Source organism: Haliotis rubra, unplaced genomic scaffold, assembly GCF_003918875.1.
Source record: "Haliotis rubra isolate DU_JTF1 unplaced genomic scaffold, ASM391887v1 Scf220, whole genome shotgun sequence".
NCBI classification, from domain to species: Eukaryota; Metazoa; Mollusca; class Gastropoda; order Lepetellida; family Haliotidae; genus Haliotis; species Haliotis rubra.
In genome coordinates, this window is record NW_025766226.1 from 283,558 (window position 1) to 311,070 (window position 27,513).

Sequence of the window (27,513 nt, forward strand, 5' to 3'; positions counted from 1 at the left end):
CCCTTTGAATGTCTTATGGCTGGTCTGCCTCACCTTTGATCTGGGATCAGACATTCATTATACATGTGATGCACCTTTGTGGCACCTTTGATTAATGCATTTCATAACAGCAACACATGTGTTGTTGTTTCAGCCGCTCTAAAGTTAATATTCACTCCGCTCAACACGGCTTATTCCGCTATGGCTTCAAATTACCTTGGCTTACCTCAGCTCAGTAGAGCCTCGGCCAGTACCCATTACTGGAACTAGTTTCCTGCTAGTCATTACCAGAAGTCTTTATATAGAAGTTCAACTTGTTGTCTTTGATTATTTCATAAATTCAAACAAACTTTTAAGTCTATAGAATCCTAAACGGGAGACATATTTGAAGTTTTCTATCTAAACACGTTTCTGGTCTAAACTCACTACTTGGATGTCGTCTCACAGTCTAAATACCCCCTAAATACAACAGTCAATTGACTTAAACAGGTTTAGAATGAATACGTGTAAACATGTTTACAACCAAATGAACCCTTATACCGTAGAACATTAATTTAAAAATGTAAACGTGTTAATAACATAAATTTGATCTTTTAGCATTTAAACCTGTTGAAATAAAAAAGCGCATTGGTTTAGTCCAATTTTAATGATATGTTTATTGTATCAATATACATGTAAGGAGTTGTGCAAGTCAGATTCGCGGGCACTTGCATAACACTACCAGGATTTACAACGAACTTAGTACAATATTAACATAGGATATTCAAACAAGTATTGGTGAAAATGACATTAAAATGTTGACGTCAACTCCGTAGCACTGCACATGTGAGACTTAGTAAACAAGAAGATGTTGCAGATTCGTATCCTTCCGAGCTGTTTATTGACACCCCAAATATGTTCCAGCTGCATGGCGGCGGTCTGTAAATAATCGAATCTGGACCAGACAGTCCAGTGATCGATTTGAATACTCAAAGATTGCCCCGGAGTACCCACGAATCGGAGAGCAATGGGCCATAAGTTGACCCACCAAACATAATACTGGGAGCAACAGACATTGATGTGTAGAACGTTTAAGATGCCGAAAGTGTATGCATACATTTTACCGCATTTCCTCGACTAATATACAGGCCTCGAGTACCGCGATCAAACGATGGTTAAAGGATTTTTAAAAAGGTTAAACATTAGGCATTTTTATTACATAATGCCATTCCAACATGAATACATACCACATCTGCACCATCCATTCCTGAAAAAAATCGTAACAATTATAGATATATGCACCAAGAATATAAACGCTTTAGTCCTGCCCACGCGTATGCATTTGTTTATTTTTAGCGGTCAGCCGTCTGTGGCTGTGAGAGTCCGCTTCGTGGGTTGACCTTTCTGTGGTGTGTACGCCATCTACTTGAAAGTGACACATATTTTTATTTTATTACACATTCCTAGGGGTTCATTAACAGCGAATATAAACTATGTGTAGTGACCTTTTTAAACATCGTTTAATGATGAAACCCGTGTCTATATTCGAATTTCGGGCTAGTAACTTTCAGGCATAGCTAGCTAGACTGACTAGCAAAATTTGGAAACTATTTCGCACACTGACGACAGGAAGTCCGAATATTTGTAAGTTCATCGTTACACAAAAAACATACAGCTCCTTTCGGGCCGTGAATCGAAACAAATATAATTTATAAAAGATGAGGAAGTGCGCGGTGGATCGTCACAAACGGTATGACGTTATCAAGCTATGACGTCATAACACCAGACGGAAACAGCCGAACGTGGGATTGGCGCCGGCGCAATGATCTCTGGGTAGAAGAGTGCGCCATTTGCAGGATGTGTTCGTGCTTCCGGTGTCGTTATTCCTGCTAAACTATGTAGCATTAACTTCTTATAATGGGGTGTTGCGCTTCCGGAAATGAAGTATCTGATTTGAGGGTAAGACGATGCAAATGATGTACGTATATTATTTTGTTGCTTAACTAGCTCAGTTCATTATTTCCATAATCATCCTGCATTGTAAACTCTTATCGGGTTACACTGACTGGCTGGCGTGTGTCTCTTTTGTGTGACATTTTATCGATGATTATGCGTAATATTCGGTACATATGTTTGAAATTTCACTTCTTCAAATGAACTCATGAGAACAGGATGCGTTTCACAATATCCAAGTCGGTGAAAATAATGTTCTTGGCAGGCGACACTGTTCTAGGGGATGTAACTCTTATGGATAGTTTTGTTCAAGAATTATCTCCCTTGGACAGTACATCGAAAACCGTATTCCATTAGCCCTCCTTTTGATCAGGCTATGTCCGACCAAAGACGTATATTCACGTGTGTATACGTCTTTGGTCCGACTGATCTTTTCTCAAACATCGAGAAAGCACTGGTCGAGACCTTTCCAGATTGAGGTCATAGCAGATACATAACCCATATTGTTTATTTTGCAGGAAAGTCCAACGATCTCGCAAATGGCCGCTGAAGACTACGTAGTTGGAGTAGCAAAAAAACGAGGCTGCACGGATATATTCTTCCTTCTTCTGTTGTTGGCGTTTATTGGAGGAATGGTATATAACAAATACAGATTACCTGTAGATGTTTTCAAGTCAAATGCTGCTGCATCATGTCCCAGGTTTTCCTATGGGCCCTGAATAGGTCCACTAAATACTGTTATATTTCGTAACCAATACTGATAAAAGGGAATTCAAAGAATATTAAAAGGGATTGGAATTCTTTTCTTTTATACTTATGCATTAGCGTATATCCCAATAGGTTTCCAGTACTGTTTTTGAAGTTAACAATGTGGTTAAAAATGGCCCTCTATAAAGGACATCCCATGGCGGAATTTCTGATACCAGGTGGACACTTCGTCCACAGGACAAAAGGGGTTAAACCAGTACCAGAAAACGAGATAAAGATGTCATCTATGGGATAACCTCATGCCATGCTCCAAATATATTTTTCTTATGTGGGAATGTAACATTATTATATTCAATATTTCCTTTGTTTAAGGGGTATGTGAGTTACCTAGGTGTGAAAGATGGCGACCCCTACCGCCTCATCAACGGCTACGACAGCTGGGGAAACGTGTGTGGGCGGCCCAACAAAAACAGTATTACCAATAGTAACCAGTCAGGACAAGACATGACAGATAGACCGTACGTACTAACAAAGAGAGTGACTTGGTGTTGGTTTGGTTGGCAATCAGCTCTATCACAACTATACCACTGCTGTCTGATGATATGTATTCTGAAAGCGACAAACCAGTGGTTAATATCGTGAACAAAGATACTCGCATCACTGCTGTGGTGACATTCTATAATCCAGGTCGACAGATGACATTGTAACCACTCACTCTTACTTTTAGTCTTTGGAAATAAGTAGTTAAAAACAAAGCTTCATTGTGAAATTCAGTGGAACCAGTCATGGGCCAGGCTTCCCCATATGTTTAAGTTCAAGAATATGTAAGTGGGGAGAGGGAACACTCCTGTCAGACAGTAGCCAGTGGCGCAAGTGAGAGAGTTTAGTTTTACACCGCTTTTAGCAGTATTCCAGCAATATCACCGCAAGGGATACCAGAAATAGGCTTCACACATAGTGCCCATATTGGGAATCGAACCTGTTTTCTGGATGAAATGTAGCTGTCAATACTAGTCAACAGAAGTAAGGGACTCATCATTTGTTAAGAAAGGGCACTGATCTCTGGACTTTATTGCCATAGAATAAATGGCCAGTCTTCATTCATCTTCAGGGTTGCCACAGGTCAGGAAAAGTCAGGGAAGAAATTATTTTTCAAGATCAGGGAAAAGTCAGTGAATTTTTTTACCAGTCAGTGAAAATTGAAGTTTGGGAAAAGATTCAGGGAAAATTGCATTTGGTCAGGGAAAACTAGTTCCTTTCAGACTTCACAGAGGCAAGGATTGTATGATTTTGAGTTCCATGTCTGTATTAAATGTGTTTTTGTATAGAGATTGGTACTATGAACTTTAATTTACTTGTTTTGGCAGAGTCCATTTGTAGACATAGTTTGGAATAACTTCCATGGATGGTTGACACAAATGTGACCAAATATTCAATCTCAAGCTCTCTGCTGAACTTTTAATATTTGGGTGTGACTCAAATACTGTCACAGATACTGTTTTTGGCCTTTTACTATGAATGGCTAAATTCTTTGTGTATGTCAGGGGGTAAAACCACACATTGATGGTTTTAAGAAAGTGTGTGAACAGAGGTATTCCATTGAGAAAATTAGTTTCTCAAGCAGAAATAAACTCAATAAATTTTACACAAAGTGGACATTCTATGAACCACTTTTCAATTAGTACAGCCAAAGCATAAGTGAAAAGCAGACACAGTGAAGAGCTAGCAGTTTATTTTAAGCTCACAACAGTATTAGTATGAATGTGAGAGTGAATGAGTTTGTTTTTTTTTTTAGAAAATGTCAGAATTTCTACCAGTAAATTTCATACTGTCAAAATGAGTCACCATTTTCCTAGAGGTGATCCTCAATCTTGTAACAGGGACTTTCTGACAATAAAAACATTGAAATTAAAAAAAAATGTTCAAAATTCTTATGTCCAAGTTTGCCAGAGGTAATACTTCTGTGTCATATACTTCATCTTGATGTTAGATGGATCTTGTTTGATTACATCTGACTACTTTGTCTTCAGATTTCACTTTGTCTTAAGTAAAATGGGTGGAAAGGTCGGGTGTAGGCCGAAATTTTATTTGTTTTCTTTTAATTTTGATCAGTGAAAAATCAAATTGGTCAGGGATAAGTCAGGGAAAAGTCAACATCTGTGGCAACCCTGCTGTTACATATCCGCACCGTTATCTCTTACACAACCTCTATCTCATGTGATCATATTTTTTTCAGATATACGTTTTTTCATGACAAAGAATATTTCTACAAGAAGTTTCTTCCGGAGTTTCCTGATGCCACGTTCGATCTGCCCCCTGCTCTGGCCAACTGGCATGTGGGTGACCCCCTGGTATCAACGGACCCCATCGTTTGTGTGGCTCAATGTCCAGCAACTACACTATTAACTTCCTCCAGTGTTGCCTCTTTGTGTACCTATGACGGTGCGACTTGTCCATCATTGCCTGTCCTTCCACAGTAAGTCCATGATTCTTATAACAGTAACAGCATGCTCATTTGAGACAGTTATTGTTTATTAGGGGTGAAATGGTACGCTCTTACTATTGCTTGGTCGTTGAGTCACTGCGACCAATCTTCGATTATTTCAATTAATCGGGTTCTGGTCTGTTCTGTCTGTTTCGTTCGGAATATGAGATATGATCATAATGCAGAAATTTGACAACAAGAGCCAAACCTTACATTGGATAATATCATGCCAAAATATAGCCATAATCTTTGTCATTTTGAAGGAACAAAACTGTCATTTTATGACTAGATAGAAATGACCATAAAAACCGAAAATACAGAATATTTGGATTGTTTACGGTATACTGATCAAAGACAAAATACCACAGTTCTTCTAATACCGCGGTATACCGTTTCACCAGCAGTATATATCCATTTCAGTTTCCACATTGTTTCATATTTGTGTTTTAAAACATATGTGATATTTGTATCAGACTAAAATTAAATTATTGTCTGTTCCAGCTGATGCATTATCTTGACTGATGACAGCTGCTTTCATTAAACACATGCTGATTCATATTCCAGTTACTGAAATAGGACAGGACAAATGTCATTTTTATTTTTTCATTTCCATTTTGTGTTTTGTATGTTTGTTTAATGACGCAACAACTAAACATAAATGTATGTTTTAGATTCATACAATAATTATTGAAAAATATTTGAATTTAGCAAAACACTTCTGAACCGATGTGTGCCTTCCTCCTTTTTCGTCATGGTAGAAGCCGTCACCTCAAGTATTAAAACAGCAATTTCAGGAGATGTTCCCCAGGTAGGTGCGTGTGTGGGTGTGTTTCTGTTTACGACCACACTCAGCAATATTCCAGCTAAATGGAGGCGGTCTGTAAAATGATCGAGTCTGGACCAGACAATCCAGTGATTAACAGCATGAGCAACGATCTAGTCTTGGGATACCAATCACTCCATGTCTCTGACCACTCCATTAGCCCTTTCATGAAGTATATACAGTGGGAATCTCACTGTGTGACACTAGGGGGTCTCACTTCCTGGATCTGAATTCAAATTCAACATATAGGTAGCACCTTGAAGTAGAACTGTTCAAAATACCTTTAAATCCACAGCACTCTATACACAGCCGAAGAGAGCTGTATTTAAGTTATTGCTGGAAACAATTATTCATCTTGCTAATGGATGGATTAAATCCCAGCTGGATGTCCATTTGTACATGTTGTTTAAGTAACGGTCCACCACTCTTAATAGAACTAATTTACGTGTGAAATACACAGAAGCCCATCAAAGCTTTTTACCCATAAATGCAGAATTCAATAATGAGTATCTTGCCTCGACAGTGTACAACGCATCCACATAGTGTTTTTTAAAAGGGTTGGGCCAATTATGTTGTTTCCAGACTCAAGCTAATGGTTTACATAAATCTCTTGGATTTGCTTGGACAAATTGCTTGGGCCTTTTGAAAGAATAAAGTAAGGGACTTGATATGTTTATTGGTATGGTGAGGGTAAAGTACCTTTGATGTCATATTTCTTTAAACTATAAGTAACAGTAAAGCAAACTCACTAACCCTATCATGAAAATTCATTTCGTCGTTTATTGATTGTTATTTTATACCCAGCAATATTCCAGCTTTTTGGCGGCAGTCTGTAAATAATCGAGTCTGGACCAGACAATCCAGTGATCAACAGCATGAGCATCGATCTATGCAGTTGGGATGCTATGAAATGTGTCAACCAATTGCAAATCAGCGAGTCTGACCACCCGATCCCGTTAGTCGCCTCTTACCACAATGTATTATACTTTTAAATTTCAGAAAGTTTTTGCAGATATTCAAACTACATGGCGAGAGCTGTTGTATTTGGCTGCAATATCCTTCGGTAAGTGGCAGTCTTCAATACAAGTGAAAATACTCGCATTCTCCTTTTTTATGTAAATCCCATTGGTTTTTACTGGCATACACATTACCATACAAATATATTTTTTTCTTCCTTCCTCTGTTTTGTTCTCTGCTTCATAAAAACATGTCATGTGCTTTCTAATCAGAATTGACATATCTATACATTGTGGCATCCCTCACACAATGTAATTATATCCTGGGTTCATACTAACATTTTTTTATGTAAATTGATGAAAGAAACTTTACGAGTCAGGAGTTCACCTGATTTATTACCTATTTAATTACATGTCAGATATCATATTGTTTTGTTTTTTAAATAAAGTCTGACCAAACCATAAAATTGTTTTTAGTTTAGCGTTACTTTTGTTGTTAGATAGAATAATTGCCATAGACTATGTAGTTCGGAATTTATCAAAGGTTATACTGTAATGTCATACAGCGTGGTACCTGTGATCACATTTTACAGAATTTTACAATTTTACTTTGGAAAAAAGTCAGCTACTCATTCACTGACTCCGTGGTCTGGTGGATAGCGTGTCAGCTCCAAGAGAGTGGGATATCAATGGTTCGATCCCACTAATGTGAAAACACGTTAAAATATAAAACTTCTTGTTACTACAGGAACTGATCAGCTCGCATTCAGCATTTCACAGGAAACTTCTATATTTCAGCTGTAGTCTTAAATGAACACAACATTTTCAAATCTAGCATGGAATTCAACAACAGTTGACTTCACTTCACTGGTTTGCTTGACTAACATTCACAAAAGTTACAACCTTTGTCACACTTAAAGAAGTTCGTCCTCGTGCATCTCACCAGTCTCTGGAATCCTGTACACAATAGAGTCTCCTGTTGAGGCCAGGAGCATTATCAAGACCAGTGTTCGCATGGAGTATTTTCCAGGGGATATCCCTCCCAACTAATATCTTAATTTAGGCCCATGGGCATAGAAAGAGAGAGGAAACTCCCAATTATAGGTCCATGCGCTTAAATACAGGAAAGCCCAGTACTGTTCCTGAGTCGGGTATCCATGTTAAAGTACTGCAAGGATTCCCAGTTGGCTAGCGAAACCAGTAAGTAAAAGGCGGTGAGGTAGCCTAGTGGTTAAAGCATTCGCTCGTCACGCCGAAATCCCGGGTTCGATTCCCCACATGGGTACAATTTGTGAAGCCCATTTCTGGTGTCCCCAGCCATGATATTGCTGGAATATTGCTAAAAAGCGGCATAAAACCATACTCAGTCAGTCAGTCAGTAAGTAAAAGTCCGCGCACGCAGTCGTACACAGGTTCAGGAATCTTGATGGTGACGTTTTATATCACCACAATACATAAACATAACTCACAAAAGGCAAATGCAATAAAAAATGTTCACATTGACCCTGTGAATACATTCACATAGATCCTGAACCCAACAGATGAAGAGTTGCTGTCAGTTTACTTTAACTGTTCTTCAGGCTTGGCCCTTTTGATTGTCATACTGCTGAAGTTCCTAGCGGCGCTTGTCATCTGGACAGTAACCATCTTCACAGTGCTTCTATGTTTTGCCGCCGCCGGATACTGCTGGTGAGTTTGGAAGATATATTAACAGATACATGTTGTCTGTGGGGTAATGTCCTGTCAAATTTTGGTTGTGGGTGTCTGTGATGAACTCTTACCCAGAAGACACCGCACATCTCCTTAAAAGTGCATTATAAACCCCCATTATAAAACATATCCAGAAGTAATGCCTTTTGCTACTTGAGGATTTTTGGTGTTGTTATTTGACTTGATTTACATGGAAACAATTTGAACTTAGTCTCAAAAAGGGGTGGACTTCGTTTCCTGTGCATAACTCGAAACCGTGCAATATCTTTCAAACAAACTTTGCAGATATATCAAACAGATCTAAAAATGGTGCCATTTGCTATTTTGCTTTTTGGCATTTATATTTTTCTCGATTTCCATGGAAGCGATTTGGACTCTAAGTAACCGTCAGATGATTTGTTCTTTCAAATTTGTTGTTGGGGATTTGTCATCTTCTGATGACTCTTGTTTGCAAAGGTATAAACAAATGGGATGGTAAACACTGGTGGTCATGATCAGTGATGTTTTATTACCATGCATCGTAAACCAATATTTTGGGAGTCTCATACTGTCAGTCACTGGCTTGTTTGATCAAAAATAGATTGTTTACAGGCTACTGTAAGGTTGCTGAAATATTGTGGCCTTATAGAACAAACAGTTCAGATGCTCAGTGTCTTAACAATGACTTGTGTTCTATTATTTAACAGCAAAACTTTAGAAGTTCAAATACACTTTCAAGGAATAACCACAGCGTCAATTTTGGTATAAGCTGATGCTTACATGCAATTTATACTCCTCCAGGTATTTGTTCTACAATCTGCATACAAATCTCAAGGCAGAGGTGATCACAACACCAGAAATGCAGGCGAAGGTCGATACCTGGATGGTCTATGCGTCTGTTGCCTCTGTGATTGCGGTGGGTTGGCTGGATTATTGACATCTAAACCTGGTCCTTCTACTCCCTGAATAGTCCAAACAAGGAAGTGCAATCACAGGAATGATTGCTGTCTGGTCAGGTTGTGTCACGTTTCAGAAAAAACAAGGGTTCTGTTTCTTGGTCAACATCCGTTTAGGTCAACCTTACCAAGGGCCTGCTATATTTAAAAGGCTAGAAAGTAACCACTATACTAACCACTATGAAGCCAAGTTAGTTGTGGAGCCCTTTATACAATCGTTCCTTTAAACTGAAAATATCCAATTTGGGAAACTTGGGCGAGGTTGGTCGATCAAGCCGAGTCACCTTTGAGGTTACGAAATAGGGTGAGGTTGGCCGACTGTGTCAACATTAGGTTACTGTTTTAACCAGGTTTGCCTGATCCGGACTTATCTTTTTATTTGTTATGAAGTATTAGGTGTTTATTTGTTATGATAAGTTTGATAGGTGTAAATTATCATCTACATACTTTTCATGTAGATGAGAAAAGTAAGTTACAAGGGCGTAATAAAAGACAACTGCATACATATTTTTTCTGGGACACAATTTTTATCAGTAGTGAGAAGGGGATTGTTTTGACCAGACACAAATTTAGAACCAGTCAGATATGAGGAACCTACTAAGAAACACCACAGGAATCTGTAGTTTTGATCAAACCAATAAAATTAGATCAAATACTCCACCCTGTATTTATAAAAAAGACATGCCACCAAATTTTGTTTGATGGATTGTTGTTTAACACCCCACTCGGCAGTATTGTAGCTATATAGCTACGGCCTGTAAATATTCGAATTTGGACCATTCCACTTGAGAATATGCACAGGGATAGGAGAGATTGTGAAAATTGTGATTTCACCCCAGTACATGGAGGACCACGTGTGATACAGGCGTCTAGCAAATTGTAAGAGACAGCTTAACTAACTGAGTAGTCACGCTTGCTGGTTACCTGGAAAATGTCATCAGATATCAACTGTGTGGATCGATGCTCTTGATGTCAGTCACAAGACTGGTTGGTCCAGACTCGATATTTTACGTGTATATTGAGAAGGAAGAAAATAACCATCAAGGATACAAAGAGGCTGTTTAATAGTTAAAAACAGGATAGTTTTAGGCAGTGTCCTGGTTCACAAAGTGATTGTGACTGTCCAAAGTGACAGCCGTAAGGCTGTGTTAAAGGATCGGATTTATGAGCAACTTTGCTTTACAATCACTTTGTGGAATAGCCTTAAGCGGGGACGATTTTACAGTCAACTTTACGATATTGGATAAGCAAGTAGCACATTAGATGGAATTTTGACACAACTTCTTACTCCTTTACCACTAAAAGTCATTTCTGTCACCAACTGGTTTGGCTCGTATGCCGACCTACCAGACCAGTTGTAGGCTTGCCCAATGGCGCTACTCCAGTTTCCTTACATGTTCATTGCTTTAAAAGATACCTGCTAATATTTGGCCAACTGTTGTGTCGGAAGAGTGACTGACAAACTGCAACATCAGTAAACAACGCATGTGCGTGTGCATGCTAAATTGCTTGTGTGTATGTGTTAGGATGGGAGTTTTTTCTTCTTGGCAATTAACATGGCAAGTTAAAAAATCTACACTTAACTTCTCTCAAAACTGAATACTAGGGAGGGAAGGCGGATATTATAATTTTGAAGAGTTACAACTTAAGGGCCCAGGCAAAAGGAAGTATGTATTCATGTTATGTGTTTCATAAACATGAAACAAACCTGTGATGTATTCCAAACTAGTGTGATACCTGTGCTTCTGGCCTTAAGTCTGCAGTGTATTACGGGCCTGTTTTGATAATGTTTGTAAGTTTTGTGTCAAATCAACAGATAATATAAAAGTAGACTTGATTTTTATCTACTGTGTTGCAAAATGTATGAGAAAGATCGCTTTTGTCACTGGACAACATAATGAGAATTGGTCTTGGGGCAGTTTTAGAGACAGATGTCATCAGATACAATACTTTTATTTGAACAAGCCTTTTTCCATTACCTAAATGTACACTTTTGCTAGAAAGCGAGAAATGGCCACATGAGGTACATGATAGGTGCTCTCTATATACCAGACCCAACGATTTTGTCTCTTCTGTTTGTTTTTCAGATTATTGTATTCCTCTTGGTGATTGTCATGTGGAAGAGAATCAAACTGGTGAGACTGTAATTGTGATGTAATAAAACTTAAATACTTTATTTGCTTTGAGAGAAAGAAAATGTGACTAGACATCTCAACTCACTCACTTAACCCACTTTTAGCAAGCATTGTCTATGGTCACAGGCATTCTATATTTTACGAGCACTTCTGTTGCTTTGCTGTTGATAAGTACATTTGGTGTCTGTGGAAATGTTTTATGACTTACTCAAAAGATATTTAGTAAAACCGAAATATAATTTTGCTGTGTGTAGGAAGGATGGATAAAACAGATTAGTCTTCAGATTGTCTCATATCTTGATGACCCCCCCACCACCCCATGTATGCACTTTTTATTCATAGACCCCACAACCCCTGAAGGTTATCTTCAGTAACCCATGCTTGTTGTAAGAGGGGACTAACAGGATCGGGTGGTCAGGCTCGCTGACTTGGTTGACACATGTCATTGGTTCCCAGTTAGCAGATCGATGCTCATGCTGTTGGTCACTGGATTGTCTGGTCCAGACTTCGATTATTTACAGACCGCCATATAGCTGGAATACTGCTGAGTGGGGTGTAAAACTAAACTCACTCACTCACTCACTCATGGACCCCACAGACAAAAAGTAACAAATGCTGTATAATGAATGACCAGTTGCTACTTAATTAAAGGCTATTTGGAAAAATGGAACCTTTTTTGGTTATGTTTTTCATGCCCTACTTCATCTGACTCTCCTCTCAGTTCTACTTCCATGTTGTTTATTTGACATAATGAGGTCACTGTTATGGATGTGGTTTTGTGCCTTCTCTGTTTCAAGTCCAGGTATTGTTTTTAACCCCTATTTCTCCTAGGTGGTGCAACTGTTTAAAGAAGCAGGCTCAGCCTTGGGTCGAATCCCACTTCTCTTGATACAACCTGTCTGGGTAAGTTGCATTTCCTGATGTAGCTTGTCTGTTGTTTAACATTGTATTCGACAATATTATGGCTATGTGAAGCCAGAGACCATATAAGTGGTCAATCAAGACAATCAAGTGACTGACATCATGAGTATCAATCAATGTAATTGGGATATGATGACAAGCAACTGACCAAGTCACCAAGTCTTAAGCCCCCAAACCTTCAATCACCTCTTACCACAAGAACAACTTGTGGGAACCTATATTCTTACAATGGAACCCCATGGGTGTTGTTTCTAAACACCAGTGTGGAGAGGACTGTTCTAGGGGACTGTAATTGTGTAAGTTCACATATTCCCATGGTTATCTTCCTCGTGTATGTTCCAGTGAATGGATAGCTCTAGTTTGCTCCTGACTAGATACACTAGTAGATCCACCGACTAGATACACTGAGAGATCTGCATGACTAGATCCTCAGTACAAGTAACCATCAGCGAAAACTGACAATAAGAAGTGCCGTACTTGAACTGCAATCTCCTTGCAATATAACTGTGCATACTCTGCCTAAATGTGATAATGTGAAATGCGAAGGTCAGGGGCGGATCCAGAGGGTGTGGTGCGCACCCCTCCCTTCTCCCCCCAAAGAAACTGTCCCTGAGTAGCATTTCCCCCTAACCTTTGGACTTCATGATTTATGTGCACCCTTCCTCCTCCAATGGATGTAGGTACTCAATTCATATGTAAGAGCCACCACTTTGTGTGCCCTTCGCCCATTGGAAACAATAAAAGTCAACATGTATTCACCATCTCACTGTATTGGTATCCTGTGTTTATTACAAGAGACTTTCATTAATAAAAAGCTAATGCTATTTACCACTGAATTCAAGGCATCTATTTCAGACTTTGATCATTCTTCTGGCTGCGGTTGGAGCGGTGGTCTTCATTGGGCTTTTCATAGAAACAGCAGGTGAGATTTGGGCAGGGTTATGTACAGTAGATGCCAGGATCTGCTTGTGTGTTCTCATGACTGGTTCATCCCAAATATTGTTCCTGACTCTCAGATGATTAGTTTTGCCAGAGTGTCTCACATCTTTGATCTGCTCCTTTGCCCAATAAAAACCAACACAGATAACCAAGATCAGAGTTGTGACCCTTGGACATGCCAGACCCCAGCCAGATCCCAGTCCTCCCCAAGTATGCTTATAGGCTTGTCAGCACCATATCAATAATCAGGAGTTTCACCAACGTGGTTTAATGTCAAAGACATGCCTCACCTGGAGCTGTCCTCTGAAATCAAGCTGACACAAGATTACATAACTGGAATATTTTTAGAAAGCAGGATTAAACCCATCTCAACTCCTTCATACAGCATGTTGATTTTGTTCTTCTCATGACCTGGAGTTAGGGAGGATATTTTGTTTTGTTAACATTGTGGGTTACAGATTTGAAAAATAGACTTGAGTCCAATGAACCTGTGACTTTAAACACACCTGTGGCTCAAAGTAAAGAGAGATCATCAGTATTTACCCCTTTGGAAGACATTTTAAAATTCATTCTGTGTACACTGAAGAAGAAATCACTCTTCAAAATTCAAAAGTTGTTTTTCTTTTTAAGATGATGTAAAAGAGATTAAATGATAAGGGTTAATGATGAACAAGAAACCTATTGGCACTTGGATCTGACAGGCAGAAAATACTGTGTTTTGTGTGGTTAAACCCACCTCGGTCTCACTGTGTGTGCATTGACACATTTCCATTTTCACTTCTGAAGAATGTATCACTGAGTCCTTTTAACTGAATCGCTCAGTTATCTGGTGCAGTGATAAAGTGCTTAGATAGATTGTGAGTGATGAGATCAGACATTAAGTTGTAGTTAGGTTATGTTCCTAATCACAACAAAAAGAAACCTGTGATTGATGTATTTCTGTTCTGTTTGAGCAGGAGAGCCTGTAGTAGATGCCCAGACTGGTTTTGTCAAGTATGAGCTGAATGTCTTGATGCAGGTATCCCTTTGCAGTTATACTTTGTGGGTCTTTTTGTTTCTTGTAGATTTCTTCCTGAACTGTTTATGTTTTTTGCATAAGTCAGAGTTCTATCATAACTTTGAACGTAGTGGTGTTTATGTACAATGTGTTACAAAGTACTGAAACTTGACTGGCAAATTCTGCAAGTTCTGACTGAATTACATGATACAAATAGTCTTGTCCTTGAGTCCTTGGTTTGTCTGTACTATACATTTGCTATCAAGTGAGGTTAACAATAGTGGTCACTTTGACCTGACTTAAATGAGGTCTGTCTCATATCTAATATCACATGTTTCACTGATTAGTACCATGTTTCAGTATCTACAATGGTACGCTTGTTTACAAAGTGAAAAAGTACCTGCTAATAGCACGTTTCATTGATTAGTACCATGTTTCAGTATCTACGGTGGTGGTGGTACGCTTGTTTACAAAGTGAAATAGTACCTGCTAATAGCACGTTTCACTGATTAGTACCATGTTTCAGTATCTACGGTGGTACGCTTGTTTACAAAGTGAAATTGTACCTGCTAATAGCACGTTTCACTGATTAGTACCATGTTTCAGTATCTACAATGGTACGCTTGTATACAAAGTGAAATAGTACCTGCTAATGGCACGTTTCATTGATTAGTACCATGTTTCAGTATCTACAATGGTACGCTTGTATACAAAGTGAAATAGTACCTGCTAATAGCACGTTTCATGGATTAGTACCATGTTTCAGTATCTACGGTGGTACGCTTGTTTACAAAGTGAAATAGTACCTGCTAATAGCACGTTTCATTGATTAGTACCATGTTTCAGTATCTACGGTGGTACGCTTGTTTACAAAGTGAAATTGTACCTGCTAATATCACATGTTTCATTGATTAGTACCATGTTTCATGATATCACATGTTTCACTGATTAGTACCATGTTTCAGTATCTACAGTGGTACCACTTCTTTGGCCTGTTGTGGATATCTGCCTTCATCGTGGCTTGTCAAGATCTCATCATAGCTGGGGCAGTGTCGGTGTGGTATTTTTCAGGGTGGGTCTCTTGACAAGTAAAACAGTTTTCTTTCCCGAAGGATTCATGTTTTATCTTGCATCTTTCATGAAGTAGCAAGTTTCAAGACTAATATTTCACATTACATATCTTTATGTTCATAATATTGAGCAGTAATAAGCTCAGTGGCATTAAATGTCAGACTAGTTCATTTTAATTGTTTTCAGGTACTAAGGGACCGTTCATAAGTTATGACTAGGGGGATGATGATGATTTTTATGGAGAAGCATGTACAATGTGAATGACCCCCCAAAAAACCAAACAAACAACTTTATGTACAAAATATGTGACCCCCCTGCATGTCATGTACAAAATCAATGACCCCCCCTCCCCTTCCCATAATTTCTAAGCATAATTTTAAACATATATTTATGTACAAAATTGCTCTCTCCCCCCCCAGTTGGTGTGTACAAAATTGATGGGACCCCCAGCTCCCCAGAACAAAATGGGTGAACCCCCCTTAAAATCATCATCACCCCCTAGCCATAAATTATGAACGGTCCTTAAACCTGAAACAAATGAAAGTGAACAATATGTGAATTCTAAACAGCTATTAGTGTCACTGTGTCTAATCAATATCTTGAGGGGCAGTGGGGTAGCCCAGAGGTTAAAGTGTTCGCTTGTCATGTCGAACATCTGTGTTTGATTCCCCACATGGGTGCAATATGTAAAGCCCATTTCTGGTGTCCCCCACTGAGATATTGTATGAATATTGCTAAAAGCTGCATACAGCTATACTCACTCAGTTTCTAGATATTTTCTCAGAGTGCAACTTGAACCCTTCTCTATGACATTCATCACATTTCTCTGTGATTCTTTATTTCAGTGACAAATCCAAACTTGGATGCCCAATATGTCGGTCCATATGCAATCTCATAAGGTAATAAATCATCTTTCAAATCATTTCCACACCTAGTGGCATTTCAATTTGAATCATTTTGGGGTAACCATTTTAATATTTACAGATGAGAATTTTATCTTCTTTAAAGCATCTTGTAACAAAGTTCCAATATATTGGAAACTGGTGAAATGTTTCTTTATGTCAAAGAGTTGGGGATGAGTTATCTGATAATTCTTGTTATTGACTGCTATTATGATTGAATGAGGGAACAAATGTACGAGGTTTTAGGTCCAAGTGAGCGATTTATCATGTACATCTCAGTGGCCACAGTCTTGGTGCAGGGAACGCATTACTGGCAGTGTCAGAATAGATGCCATGTCAGGCTGGTGTGGAATAAGACATCATGTGATGGGCGAGCTGGCTAAAGCGCCAGGCAAGATCCAGCGAGGTTGAGGTGACGGGATCAAGCCCACCTGTGACCGGGTGTAAAAACCTTGGAGTCAACTTTGTGTGCAGACTCTTTCAGTGTTGTACACAACCCTGTGCTCTTACAAGAACCCACAAATATGTTGGTAAATGACCAAATGAATATGTTTAAACACTTAGTTGTGGGTACAGCAACATGCAGTAAACTTGGACAAAGTACTCTGACTATGTGTCCCAGTCCACCTAGCTGTGAATGGGTACCTAGTAAGAATGGGAAAGCTACATTAACTCTGTGCATCTAGTGGCTGCAAGAGTTGTATGATCCCCAGGGAGTTGAGATTGATAATCAATGTGCCGTTTGAGATTGACATCCAATGATCGAGGGAAAAACAACTTACCTTAGAGTGATCTAGAAGTAGTTCAAATAGGGCGCTATAGAAATGTGGCATGTAATAATCACCATAGAGATTTTTAGTGGGAATTGATCATCAGTTCAAATACAGCCATTGTGACCATGATGACTATCATAGTCTCCATCCCCAATCAATTCTTACTTCATTCTTCCCTGGCTCCATTTAAACCACCGTAAAACAGACCTTTGTTTTGTTTGTTTTGACCAACCGAAGAACCCTGCCAAACAGACTTTACAAAAATTATTTCATTTCATACTTTATAATATTTTCTCCCCAAATCAAGTCACACATATCAAGGATATAACCTTTAAAATGAGAGTTCATTCAAAATTGATCAATAATCAAAATGTGAAAAAAAATACCAAACCATGTATTGCGCTTGACATTTGAGTTTGTTATTTCCCCCCCACCCACCTACCCATCTTTAAATTAGTTACCTTCCTGGAAATGGTTTGTTTTGCCCAAAACAGCCTATTGTTCATGATGACCAAATTGTATGTTTGTGAACACCATCTGCAGGTATCACATGGGCACAGTTGCCTTCGGATCCCTCATCATAGCAATAATAAGGTTCATCCGATTCATTCTGGCCAGGATTCAAAAGAAGTAAGTACACTAATGATTCAGATTCAGTACCTTTTGGAAAGTTCATCCATGACACTGAAGAATTAACTTCTCATCAGCTCTAACCCTTAGTTTACAACTTAACAAACAAGTGTTCATATCTCCTGGGTACACAAACCAAAAACAGTGAATTAAACTGAGACTTACATGTTAATCAACAAGAATTGAATTTGTAGCTGTAGAAATAGCATTTTGATAAAAAGTCAGCAGAATCTAATTGTGTGAAAGGATAAAATAATGTTTGACTCACCGGAATTGTCATATCTTATTGGTTGTGGAAAATGCTGAAAGATTATTGCTTTGAAAATTATGAGATGTATTCATCTGAGTGACGGTGTGTCCTTTCTTACTCTTCTAATCCCATACACGTGTATTGCTAAGGTCAGCAAAAAGCAGCATTTGAAAATCAAAAGTGCTTAAAAATCTGAACAGTATGTATAAATTGTTTGGATCGACAATTTCCTTAAAAATATGTTTGGGTTAGAAGTACACTTCCAGAAAGCTTTTTAAAAAATCAACCATTATAATGGCACAGCTGAACGTATTTATTATTGTTGTTATGAGACCAAAATGTGCCAGTGTTCAAATTTACAAAATCCATGTGCATGGTCACATCTTATAAATTTGATAACAATAATTATTCCTGGTGTTGTAACAATTCATTCCCTTTTCACTGAAAGAAAGGGCCTCATCCATACCCTTGGGTGGTGATTAAAGCGTTCACTCGTCCAGGCCCAGGTTCGATTCCCAAAATGGGTACAATGTGTGAAGCCCATTTCTGGTGTCCCCCACCGTGATATTGCTGGAACATTGAACATCCATATCCTTAGAACTGATGGATTCTAAAATTGTCAGTCCCTCATATTGTACATTTTCAACAGAGAAGGTACCTGTTGAAGTAACCAATAGTGATGTGTTCCAAGGCTTCAGGGGAAGAGTGGCCAGTTAGTAGACTTCCTCCTGAAGATGCTGCAGTGTTGTCTCTACTGCTTTGAGAAGTTCATCAAGTACCTCAACAGAAACGCTTACATCATGACAGGTAGGTTGCTTTGTTCTTAATTTGTCATGTCAAAATGATGCTCACAGTGACTCTCATCAAGTTATTCTTTGTAACATCGTATTTTTTACAATTTGACTTTCTATTCCACACTGCTTCATGCAAACTATAGATTGACAAACCGTTCTTAAAGAACCACTAAACTTTGTTTTTTGTTACTCTTTTAACCATTACACATGAAAGATTTGTGGTTAGTCTTATGCGGAACACCAAATTTATTCTTTAAAAACTTGTGGTTAATTAATACCGAGCCATTAAAAGTGGCCAAAAAGTCGCCTGCTTCCCTCTCGCCCGCCAACAAAACCACAGACAGGTTACGTAACTCAGTCGCCAGAGCACTGCAGTGACGTCATATGAGGAACGATTTTCAGTTAGTTGTATAGAAAATGTGTAGCACGCTCATCATTTTGATGATTTCTCGACATCAACGACGACATGCCGAATCGTTGCTTTGTCGTCAATTGCTCCTAGGGGTCGGGCGATGGTGTCCCCATGCACTAATTTCCACAGGACCCCGCAGTTCGTGCTAAATGGGTTATGTTTGTGAGTGCGAAGCGAGCGTTGTGGAAGCCTGAAACGATATCTTACTTGTGTTCAGATCGCTTCACTGAAGTTAAAGAATCAAAACTACTTACTAGTTGTTGTAAAATATGTATATGATTGATGACCATAAAGATTTTCTATGACACAACTTGTAACATAACGATTTCTTCCTCGGAAGTGAGGTTGTGGTCGAAGTAACAATAATATTGTAAGTTGTATTATATTGACACCCACCTCGCTGCCACGAGAGAAATTGTTATGTTATACGCTATGTCATGCAAAATCCTATTGGCCATCAATAAAATACATATTTTACTACCAGTAGAAAGTAGTTTTGATTTTGTAATTCGGTGAAAACAAACCTAAATACCATTTATCCTCAGACTGGCGGATGTTCCCGACAGGGCGCCGCCATTTTTAGAAATAAAACAATCTGTTAGAATTAATGAGATTATAGTTTGTTTTCATCAAGTTAGATAATCAAGTCTACTTTCTACTCGTAGTTAAATATGTATTGGAATCATAACCAAACGGACTTTGCATGACACAACTTATAACATAACGATTTCTTCCACGGAAGCGAGGTAGTCAATGTGCGTCTTTATATTTGGTCTTATAATCCTAATTAGTTTATTATCATACTTGTATGCATTTTGAAACTAAATAAAAGCAGACGATCTGCTGATACTTATAGTGAATTTATAACAGAACTGTAATATCTAGACATTTTATAGTTTGCCAATGTGAATCATAATTCGCACACACACCCTAGTGCATGTTGTCTGACTCATTACACTTCACGGCGAAAACAATGATTCTGTTGAATGCTACGACAAATGTATAAAATAAAAATGCAAATATTTAAATTAAAACAGATTAAAGTTATAGGAACAATATCAGGCCATTACCTTGTTCGAGGAATGTATCCATCAATAACCACAAAACTGTTCCAAATGATGTGTCTTTAACAGTTTAATATACGAAAAAGTGATAAATCTTTTCAGGTATTGGTGTAGGGTCTCATTGGTCACCCAAGATAGCACACCTGGCAACTAATTGCATAATGTCCGCCTTTCTTTAAAAACAGTAATTTAGTTAGCCAATAATGGGCAATCAATCAATGTATTGCCGGTTAATCCTTTGAAAGAAGGACGTTGTTTTTACGCAGACACCGACACGACAGAGTGTATTCAGTATAGATTAGTAAATCTACATACATAAACACTACCTTTTGACAATTCCGCTGTGTAAGATAAAAGTAATTAATCAATCAGCGTGTTATCGGTTAATCCTTTGATCGATGTTTATAATGTTGAATATTTACTCCAGACACAAGAAATGCCAAATGGGAACCTTTGTCGGGTAATCTAAGTGTTACCACTAATTATACCTGTTATAAATTCATTAACTGACCATCAAGTGAATGATGACAAATAACATGTGTAGGTTTATACCACCTAACACGGGTTACAACAAGGGAGTATTAATTGCTGTATTGCATGTGAAAACTTATGGGCCGACACTGTTTTGAGAATACAAACAGATTTTTAGATGACATGATTAAATATCGAGGTAACAAAACACAGAAATGGGATCGATTTGGATCAGTCATTATACAAATAGGGCCTAACGACACCAATCGATTTTGACAGAATCGTCTATGAAAACAAGTTGTAACTCGGAAACTAGGCAAAGCAGGAGACAAAATTAAATGACAGTAGATTGTGAGAACATAGCTTTTATTTTCCAAAACAATTGTCACGATTTCAGGTTTATACAAGCCTGTAAACAAGATAATTTACCCCCTAAAATGTAGATGAATTCTGCGTCGGCCCTCAAAGCTATTCCTCATATGACGTCACAGAGGTGCGCCGCTCTGATTGGTTGAAATTTCGTTCGCGGGTGAGAATTGTGCACTGTTGTCAAAAAGGTCGATTTAAGTCAATTAAAGGTCGAAATGAGTAGTTTTAATGACGGGGTTTCTTTTATAACGATGCCAGTTAGTGATTTATGCATTTGTACCCCCTAGGGTTTATGTGACCTTTAAGGTTTCCAGATACAGATTAAGTAAAACCATGGTAGCAGATGGGAATCCTTAATAACTCAGATTGGGTTAAAGATTTGCTCATGTTCTGCAGTTAAGAAAACTCTTTCTAACACCTTCTTACGTAGGTTATAAGATTTAAAATCTTAATTTGACGTCTCATCTTAAGGATGAGGATTTAAAATTTAAACCATATGAGGCCGAATGTTTTATCTAGCCTATGAACCGAAAATATTTTCAATCATTTATAAAAAATAATTTGCTTCAACCATATTTGCCTTGAACTTTAGGGACTGCTGAATTTATTATATAGTTTGGTTGGGTTGTGACAAACTTTACAGGTCTTTTGAAGAGCATAAAACTAATTTCTGTAAAATGGAACTCATAAAATTATACAGACTTAAGACACTTCTTGGCCCCCTTGAAATTCAAACCTCTTTAGAACTATCTACGTGATGTTTGGATAGGTTTAGTGAATATATATATATCCCTTGCCTTACTTCCAGCATCTCATGGCTACAACTTCTGTACTGGCGCCAAGAAGGCCTTCATGTTGCTGTTGGCCAATATTCTAAGAGTTGCAGCCATAAACTCTATTGGTGACTTCGTCCTCTTCCTGGCCAAGTTGGGGTGTGTGGCCATCACTGTGGTAGTTGGTTACGAATTCTTCATCAAAGTGAGTGATAGGATGTGGTAATAATTATTATATTTTGTTTCTCATGATATAGATGAGTCTGTGTTTAGTCCAGACATTTCATTTTCAGGTCTAACAATGTACTGGAACTTATTGGCAGCCTTTAGGCCAGATCAAGTATCTTCTTCTTTTCATCAGGAGTCCACACTAACCTAATAGTGGTGTTTTCAAATAAAAATGTTCTGTATCAAATCCATGTTCAAAAACTGGAAACAGTATGCTTATCTCCAAAATATCCAACAGTTGCCTCTGATGACAGACATAGGTGCTGGAACTTCACACAGTTTCCTCATATACTGTCTTCATCCATCGTGGGGCATTCCTGCCATGACCCAGTCCAAATTGGCGCCTAACATATACATTGAGTAGGGCTGTAACGATGCATCGAACTATCGATGGATTACAATTGCTGAGTCTCCGATAGCAATTAATTGATGGTGTAAACGAAAAACTATCGATGCATCGATAGTATGTGTCACTATCGATATGTTAGTAATTGACTTCCGTTGATAAATGCGCAGCACAAAATACAGGAAGTACCAGATTCGTTCACTTTGATTTAGAGTTATCCGCCCCTGTTACCTGTTTGCTTGATCTGGGTTTCAAGTTTCTTGTCAGTTATTAAAGACACCAAAATTACTTCAGCTTGTTTTTATTTCATATTAACTATACCTTCATTTGGGAAATGACTTCAAATGAGACAATTCAAGGAGAAAAAACTATTAAAATAGTATTGCAATACTTGGTCACAATAGACTATCAATATCGCAATAGTATGTTGCAATAGACTGTCGCTATCGCAATAGTTGTTTCCCCCTCAATAGTCACCCCTAAAATTGAGTCATATTCATCCATGACAAAATCCTACGATCAGTTGGCCACATCTCTTTCAGTTGTTTATTACAAAACGGAGAATAGTTCTTCAATAAAATTCATTGTCTTGATTTAAATCAAAATTAATTATCCACAAAACAGATTTTTGCAAATATTTTGGGATATTGAGAATGTGGTAATTGTCACTGCAGATACGAGATGACATCAACTACATCTGGGCCCCCTTGACTGCTGCTGGTGCTGTTGCCTTTGCCATCGCTCACTGCTTCATGCTTGTCTATGAGGTAAGTGGTGTGTAGTTTGAACAGTGCCTAGCTGCATCCTACTGAGAGTCATTAAACAATGGTACTTGTTGTTTCCCCGTCTGGTGCTTGACATTACAGGGTAGACTAATGCTTAGTCTCTGAATACCGTCAACTCTCGTTAATCCGACACTTGTGGTTGCAGAGAAATATGTCGGATTAACGAAAATGTCGGATTAATGAAAATGTCGGATTAATGTATTTGTGTGAAAATATCAATGTTTACTAAATGTCATGATCGTCATACTGTTGCATGCATATAAGAAATGGTAGATCTAGTTATCTTCATCATATGTAAAAATATTCACAGAAATAAGAAATACTAACAATACATACTGTTTTCATTTATTAACATTCATAGATGGCATAACATACATATATAATCACATATCTATTTCATGACCACATTGGCACAAAACTCACGTTTGTTTTTACCGCATATCAGCTGCCATTATGACCCGGATGTTGAATATGTTACAGTTTCCATACAACTAATTCCATAATAACATGTGGACGTCTAATGTACAATCAGGCGTGTATCATAACATATATAATTTATAACTTGAAAAAGTCTTTGATGGTCATTAACATCAAACACGTCTAAGTGGTGTGTCAGAAATGTTTGCAAAGTGTTCAACGATGTTTTGGCCTCAGATAGCTTGAAGCATTGGAATCAGTCGTAGAGACGCTCAACCACTAAGCAGACTGCTTCAGGATGTCAGATACGGTTGATCGTCCAATCTTCACATCAAACTTCTGCTCAGCAAAAGTGATGACTTCTTGTTGTGCTGTCTGGGGTTTGTCTTTCTTCAAAAGGAGATTTCTTTCTTGATCCATGGCGTAACTTCTCCAAGGGGTCGCTTAGCAGCTGGTGTACTCGTGACAAACATCTTGTGATGAAAACTCATGTCGGTTGTAAACATTTTATACAGCTCGCTCTACTGTTATTTCTTGATTAAATCGTCTCAATTAATTATCCTGTGTTCCTAATTAACAAGTGTGATGTTCACTTACGCCGGTGTCAAGCAGCCAGTAAGGCACACGCTAATTACCACTCACGTGTGATTGTTTGTATACGGTCGGATCATCCGACCGGCTGTGTTGATTGTCGGATTAACGAATGTTTTTACAATGTATTTACAATAATCAGTTGCTAGATTGGTGTGTCGGAGTCGGAATGCGAGAATGTCGGATTAACGAGAGTAATTATCACTGTTTTAAATGGTTCCCTAATTTTTTGTCGGATTAACGTGATTGTCGGATTAATGAGTGTCGGATTAACGAGAGCTGACTGTATATAGCCCTTGATATATAATCTTGATTGTAACAAATAAACCCATTTAAATTGAAAAGGAGCCCCAGGGAGACCAGATATTCAGAACCTGGAGAAATCTAGACTTGTTTCATTTAGGGATTTAGCATTGCAGGGAGGGCTAGGCTGTTGGGATAATAATATGGTTCAGGGAGTGTGAGACAGACTAATTACGGGGATAAAACCAGAACTGACTTGGAGTGGGTAGAATGTGTCTGAGTCAGGGATCCGTGTTAAATTTCGGCGAGGTAATTCATTGCGCTAGCACTTTAAAAACAGTATAAGTCTGGACTAGTCCAAACAGCCACAGCCATACTTGCATGCACACAAGCATATTAATCTAACCCGATTTCACGTCATGTCTGAACACTGATATTAGCTGACAAAATAAAAACTAGTTTAAATATAGTTTTGTTCTTTAATGCATAAGAAAGATACCCCTTTAGATAGAATGTAAAAATTGAGTTACAATATAATGTTTTATATTATGATCCAGACGGTACAGACAAACCAGTGATTGTTGTTATGAGTTTTGTCCAATAATAAATTGTCAATCAAGTGAACCAAGTCTAAACACGTCCCCTTGAACAACAAACAAAAGTTGCTCGGATCTTGTCTTACCTGGAATCACAATGGGAACAAAATTGGTAATGATTAATGGTACTGTTTTTCAGATCACCTTGGACACAATATTCCTGTGTTTCTGTGAAGACTGTGAGGAGAATGATGGCATCACCAAACCCTACTTCATGTCAAAGAATCTCATGGTATGTCCCGGGATTTTTTAACTATTGACAACCAGAATTTATGCAACTCCCAATAAAGGGCATTTTTATACCTTTTATAATAAATAATATACTGTTCCCAAGGAATTCTGTCTGTCGAAAAAAATGTTTTCAAGTTTTGGGACCACTATTTTGTCTAAAGGAGAAGTATAGTGCAAAGTTTAATTATGATATTTAATTTTTTCCAAGAAACTTCGAAAAGGATTAGTCAAAATGTTTTCTAAATTTGGAAAACTGGGGTTTTTTGTCTGAAGAAGAGTTGCAGTGCAAAGTTTGATTTCAATTTTCTAATATACATATTTTGAACCTAAAAAACCCCATGGGTTTGGCATGTCTCAAAGCTGGTTTCAAAGTGTGTTTCATATTATTGTTCAGCTGAAGTTAGGCATCAAAGACAGAGGCCTAAGTGAACCTTGCTCACATATTTTCGTCCGTTACTATAGCAGTAGTACTGAAAACATTCCTTGAATGGCATTTAGAAGTGAAAGATGGAAAAGGGAAAGAATTTTGACCTGTATTGTGAGACACACAATGTTTCAGAGCATATGCTTACTTAACTACATAGAGCAACTTTTATAGAAAAACTGAAGCCTTTCATTTTATCAACTGTGTCCCATTTTGCACAATACAATTAGAAATGGTGTTGCCTTGGTTCAGGCTCATAACGCCGACCTTTCGACCAAACTTCACGGTTGAGTGGAAAAAAGATATCGGCGTCCTGAGACTAGTTCCATTTTGTGTACTGGACCAGATTGTTTTCCGTGTTCGTCTGTTCTCGTGACAGGAACGGCCGACGTATCTATTCAGATGTAAATGCCACCCTTCCAGGTGGTTGTTGGTTCTTATCCCATCTGAGTTGTGGTGGTTCCATATCGTTCCACTGCGATATGTTTACCTAGTGCGACGAGTTCACCTTATCAAAACATCTAGAGTAGATTATCCGCAACCCTAATTACGCCTAATCAGAACCTAACCTTCAAAGGAAACCGCAGGTCGGCGTCCTGAGACTAGTGGAAAATCGAAAGGTCGGCGTCCTGAGACGACACCGTTGCCTTGACATGAAACATTTAGTGTGATTATTTTGTACAATCAGTACAAAAACAACTTAATCTACATAATGAAATCGGTTTTCTTTGGTTTTGTTTGACAGCAATTTATTGACAACTTAAACAAGGATGCTGAAAACAGAGAAGCCAAGAAGAACAAAGCTAAACAAAGCAAAGAAGAACAAAACTAAACCAGGCTGAGACAATAATTACTTCCACAAATGCTAATCATCACTGGCCATTTCTCATTCAACACTAGAACAATCACTCCATAGCAGGTAGTGTCAGATGAATGCTCAGCAAAGTATGAGGATTGCCCAATCTAAGGGACCGTTCATAATTTATGGCTAGGGGATGATGATGATTGTTATGGAGAAGCCAGTACAATGTGAATGACAAAATGGGTGACCCCCCTTTAAAATCACCACCACCACCCCTATTCATAAATTATGAATGGCCTCTAAATGAAAATGATTTCACCTAAATTTTCAAAACTTTGATTTGGAAATTTAGATTTGTAAAGAGAACAGAGATATTCATACATTGCTACAAGAATATAATGGCACCACTATGCCTGTTGTTTAAATTTGTTTTGAGATGAAACCAGATATGCTGAATTGAATGTTTTGCCCACTTGAACTAATAACTTAGATGCTACAATGCTAAATACCTGATCTTAAAAGTTCACCCGACGGAGAAGTCATCAGATCATCATCCGGGGACATATTGTATTGGGGTAAAATATCTGATTTTATGACATTGCTTGGTTAATTTCTAAATGCATCACAAAAACATTTACATGTACTTATCTGTTTTGTGTGTGTTTGAAAACTAAACAGGGCAGAGTTGGCCCATTGACCCTTGATTGTAATGAGAACCACCTACAATGATCATATGGTCACTATCTGTTCGACCTGTTTAATTATAGATCTTCATATCCTGATGTCCTGTTTGAATCAGAGACTGTATGTTGGAATATCAC

The 27,513-nt window shown here is 38.2% G+C and overlaps 1 protein-coding gene across 1 annotated transcript; it reads left to right on the forward strand.

The window, feature by feature from the left end:
• Nucleotides 1-1,803: 1,803 nt before the first annotated feature.
• LOC124277339 (choline transporter-like protein 2) lies at nucleotides 1,804-26,926 on the forward strand. Its single transcript, XM_046712991.1, has 20 exons — nucleotides 1,804-1,917; nucleotides 2,430-2,546; nucleotides 2,992-3,137; nucleotides 4,856-5,095; nucleotides 5,813-5,912; nucleotides 6,927-6,990; nucleotides 8,464-8,572; nucleotides 9,374-9,488; nucleotides 11,616-11,663; nucleotides 12,495-12,566; nucleotides 13,440-13,506; nucleotides 14,480-14,541; nucleotides 15,486-15,592; nucleotides 16,437-16,490; nucleotides 17,810-17,896; nucleotides 18,838-18,953; nucleotides 22,065-22,234; nucleotides 23,278-23,370; nucleotides 25,375-25,467; nucleotides 26,636-26,926. Exons 1-20 carry the CDS (start codon nucleotides 1,876-1,878, stop codon nucleotides 26,720-26,722), a joined length of 1,989 nt encoding a protein of 662 aa, XP_046568947.1. The 5' UTR covers nucleotides 1,804-1,875; the 3' UTR covers nucleotides 26,723-26,926.
• Nucleotides 26,927-27,513: the final 587 nt, after the last annotated feature.

Excerpts from the sequence above, each read along its gene's own strand:
- LOC124277339 (XM_046712991.1), top strand. The coding sequence starts at position 1,876 with ATGGGGTGTTGCGCTTCCGGAAATGAAGTATCTGATTTGAGG. Across the intron at positions 3,138-4,855 it reads CAAGACATGACAGATAGACC|ATATACGTTTTTTCATGACA; the intron begins GTACGTACTAAC and ends TATTTTTTTCAG. Across the intron at positions 9,489-11,615 it reads CTGTTGCCTCTGTGATTGCG|ATTATTGTATTCCTCTTGGT; the intron begins GTGGGTTGGCTG and ends TTTGTTTTTCAG.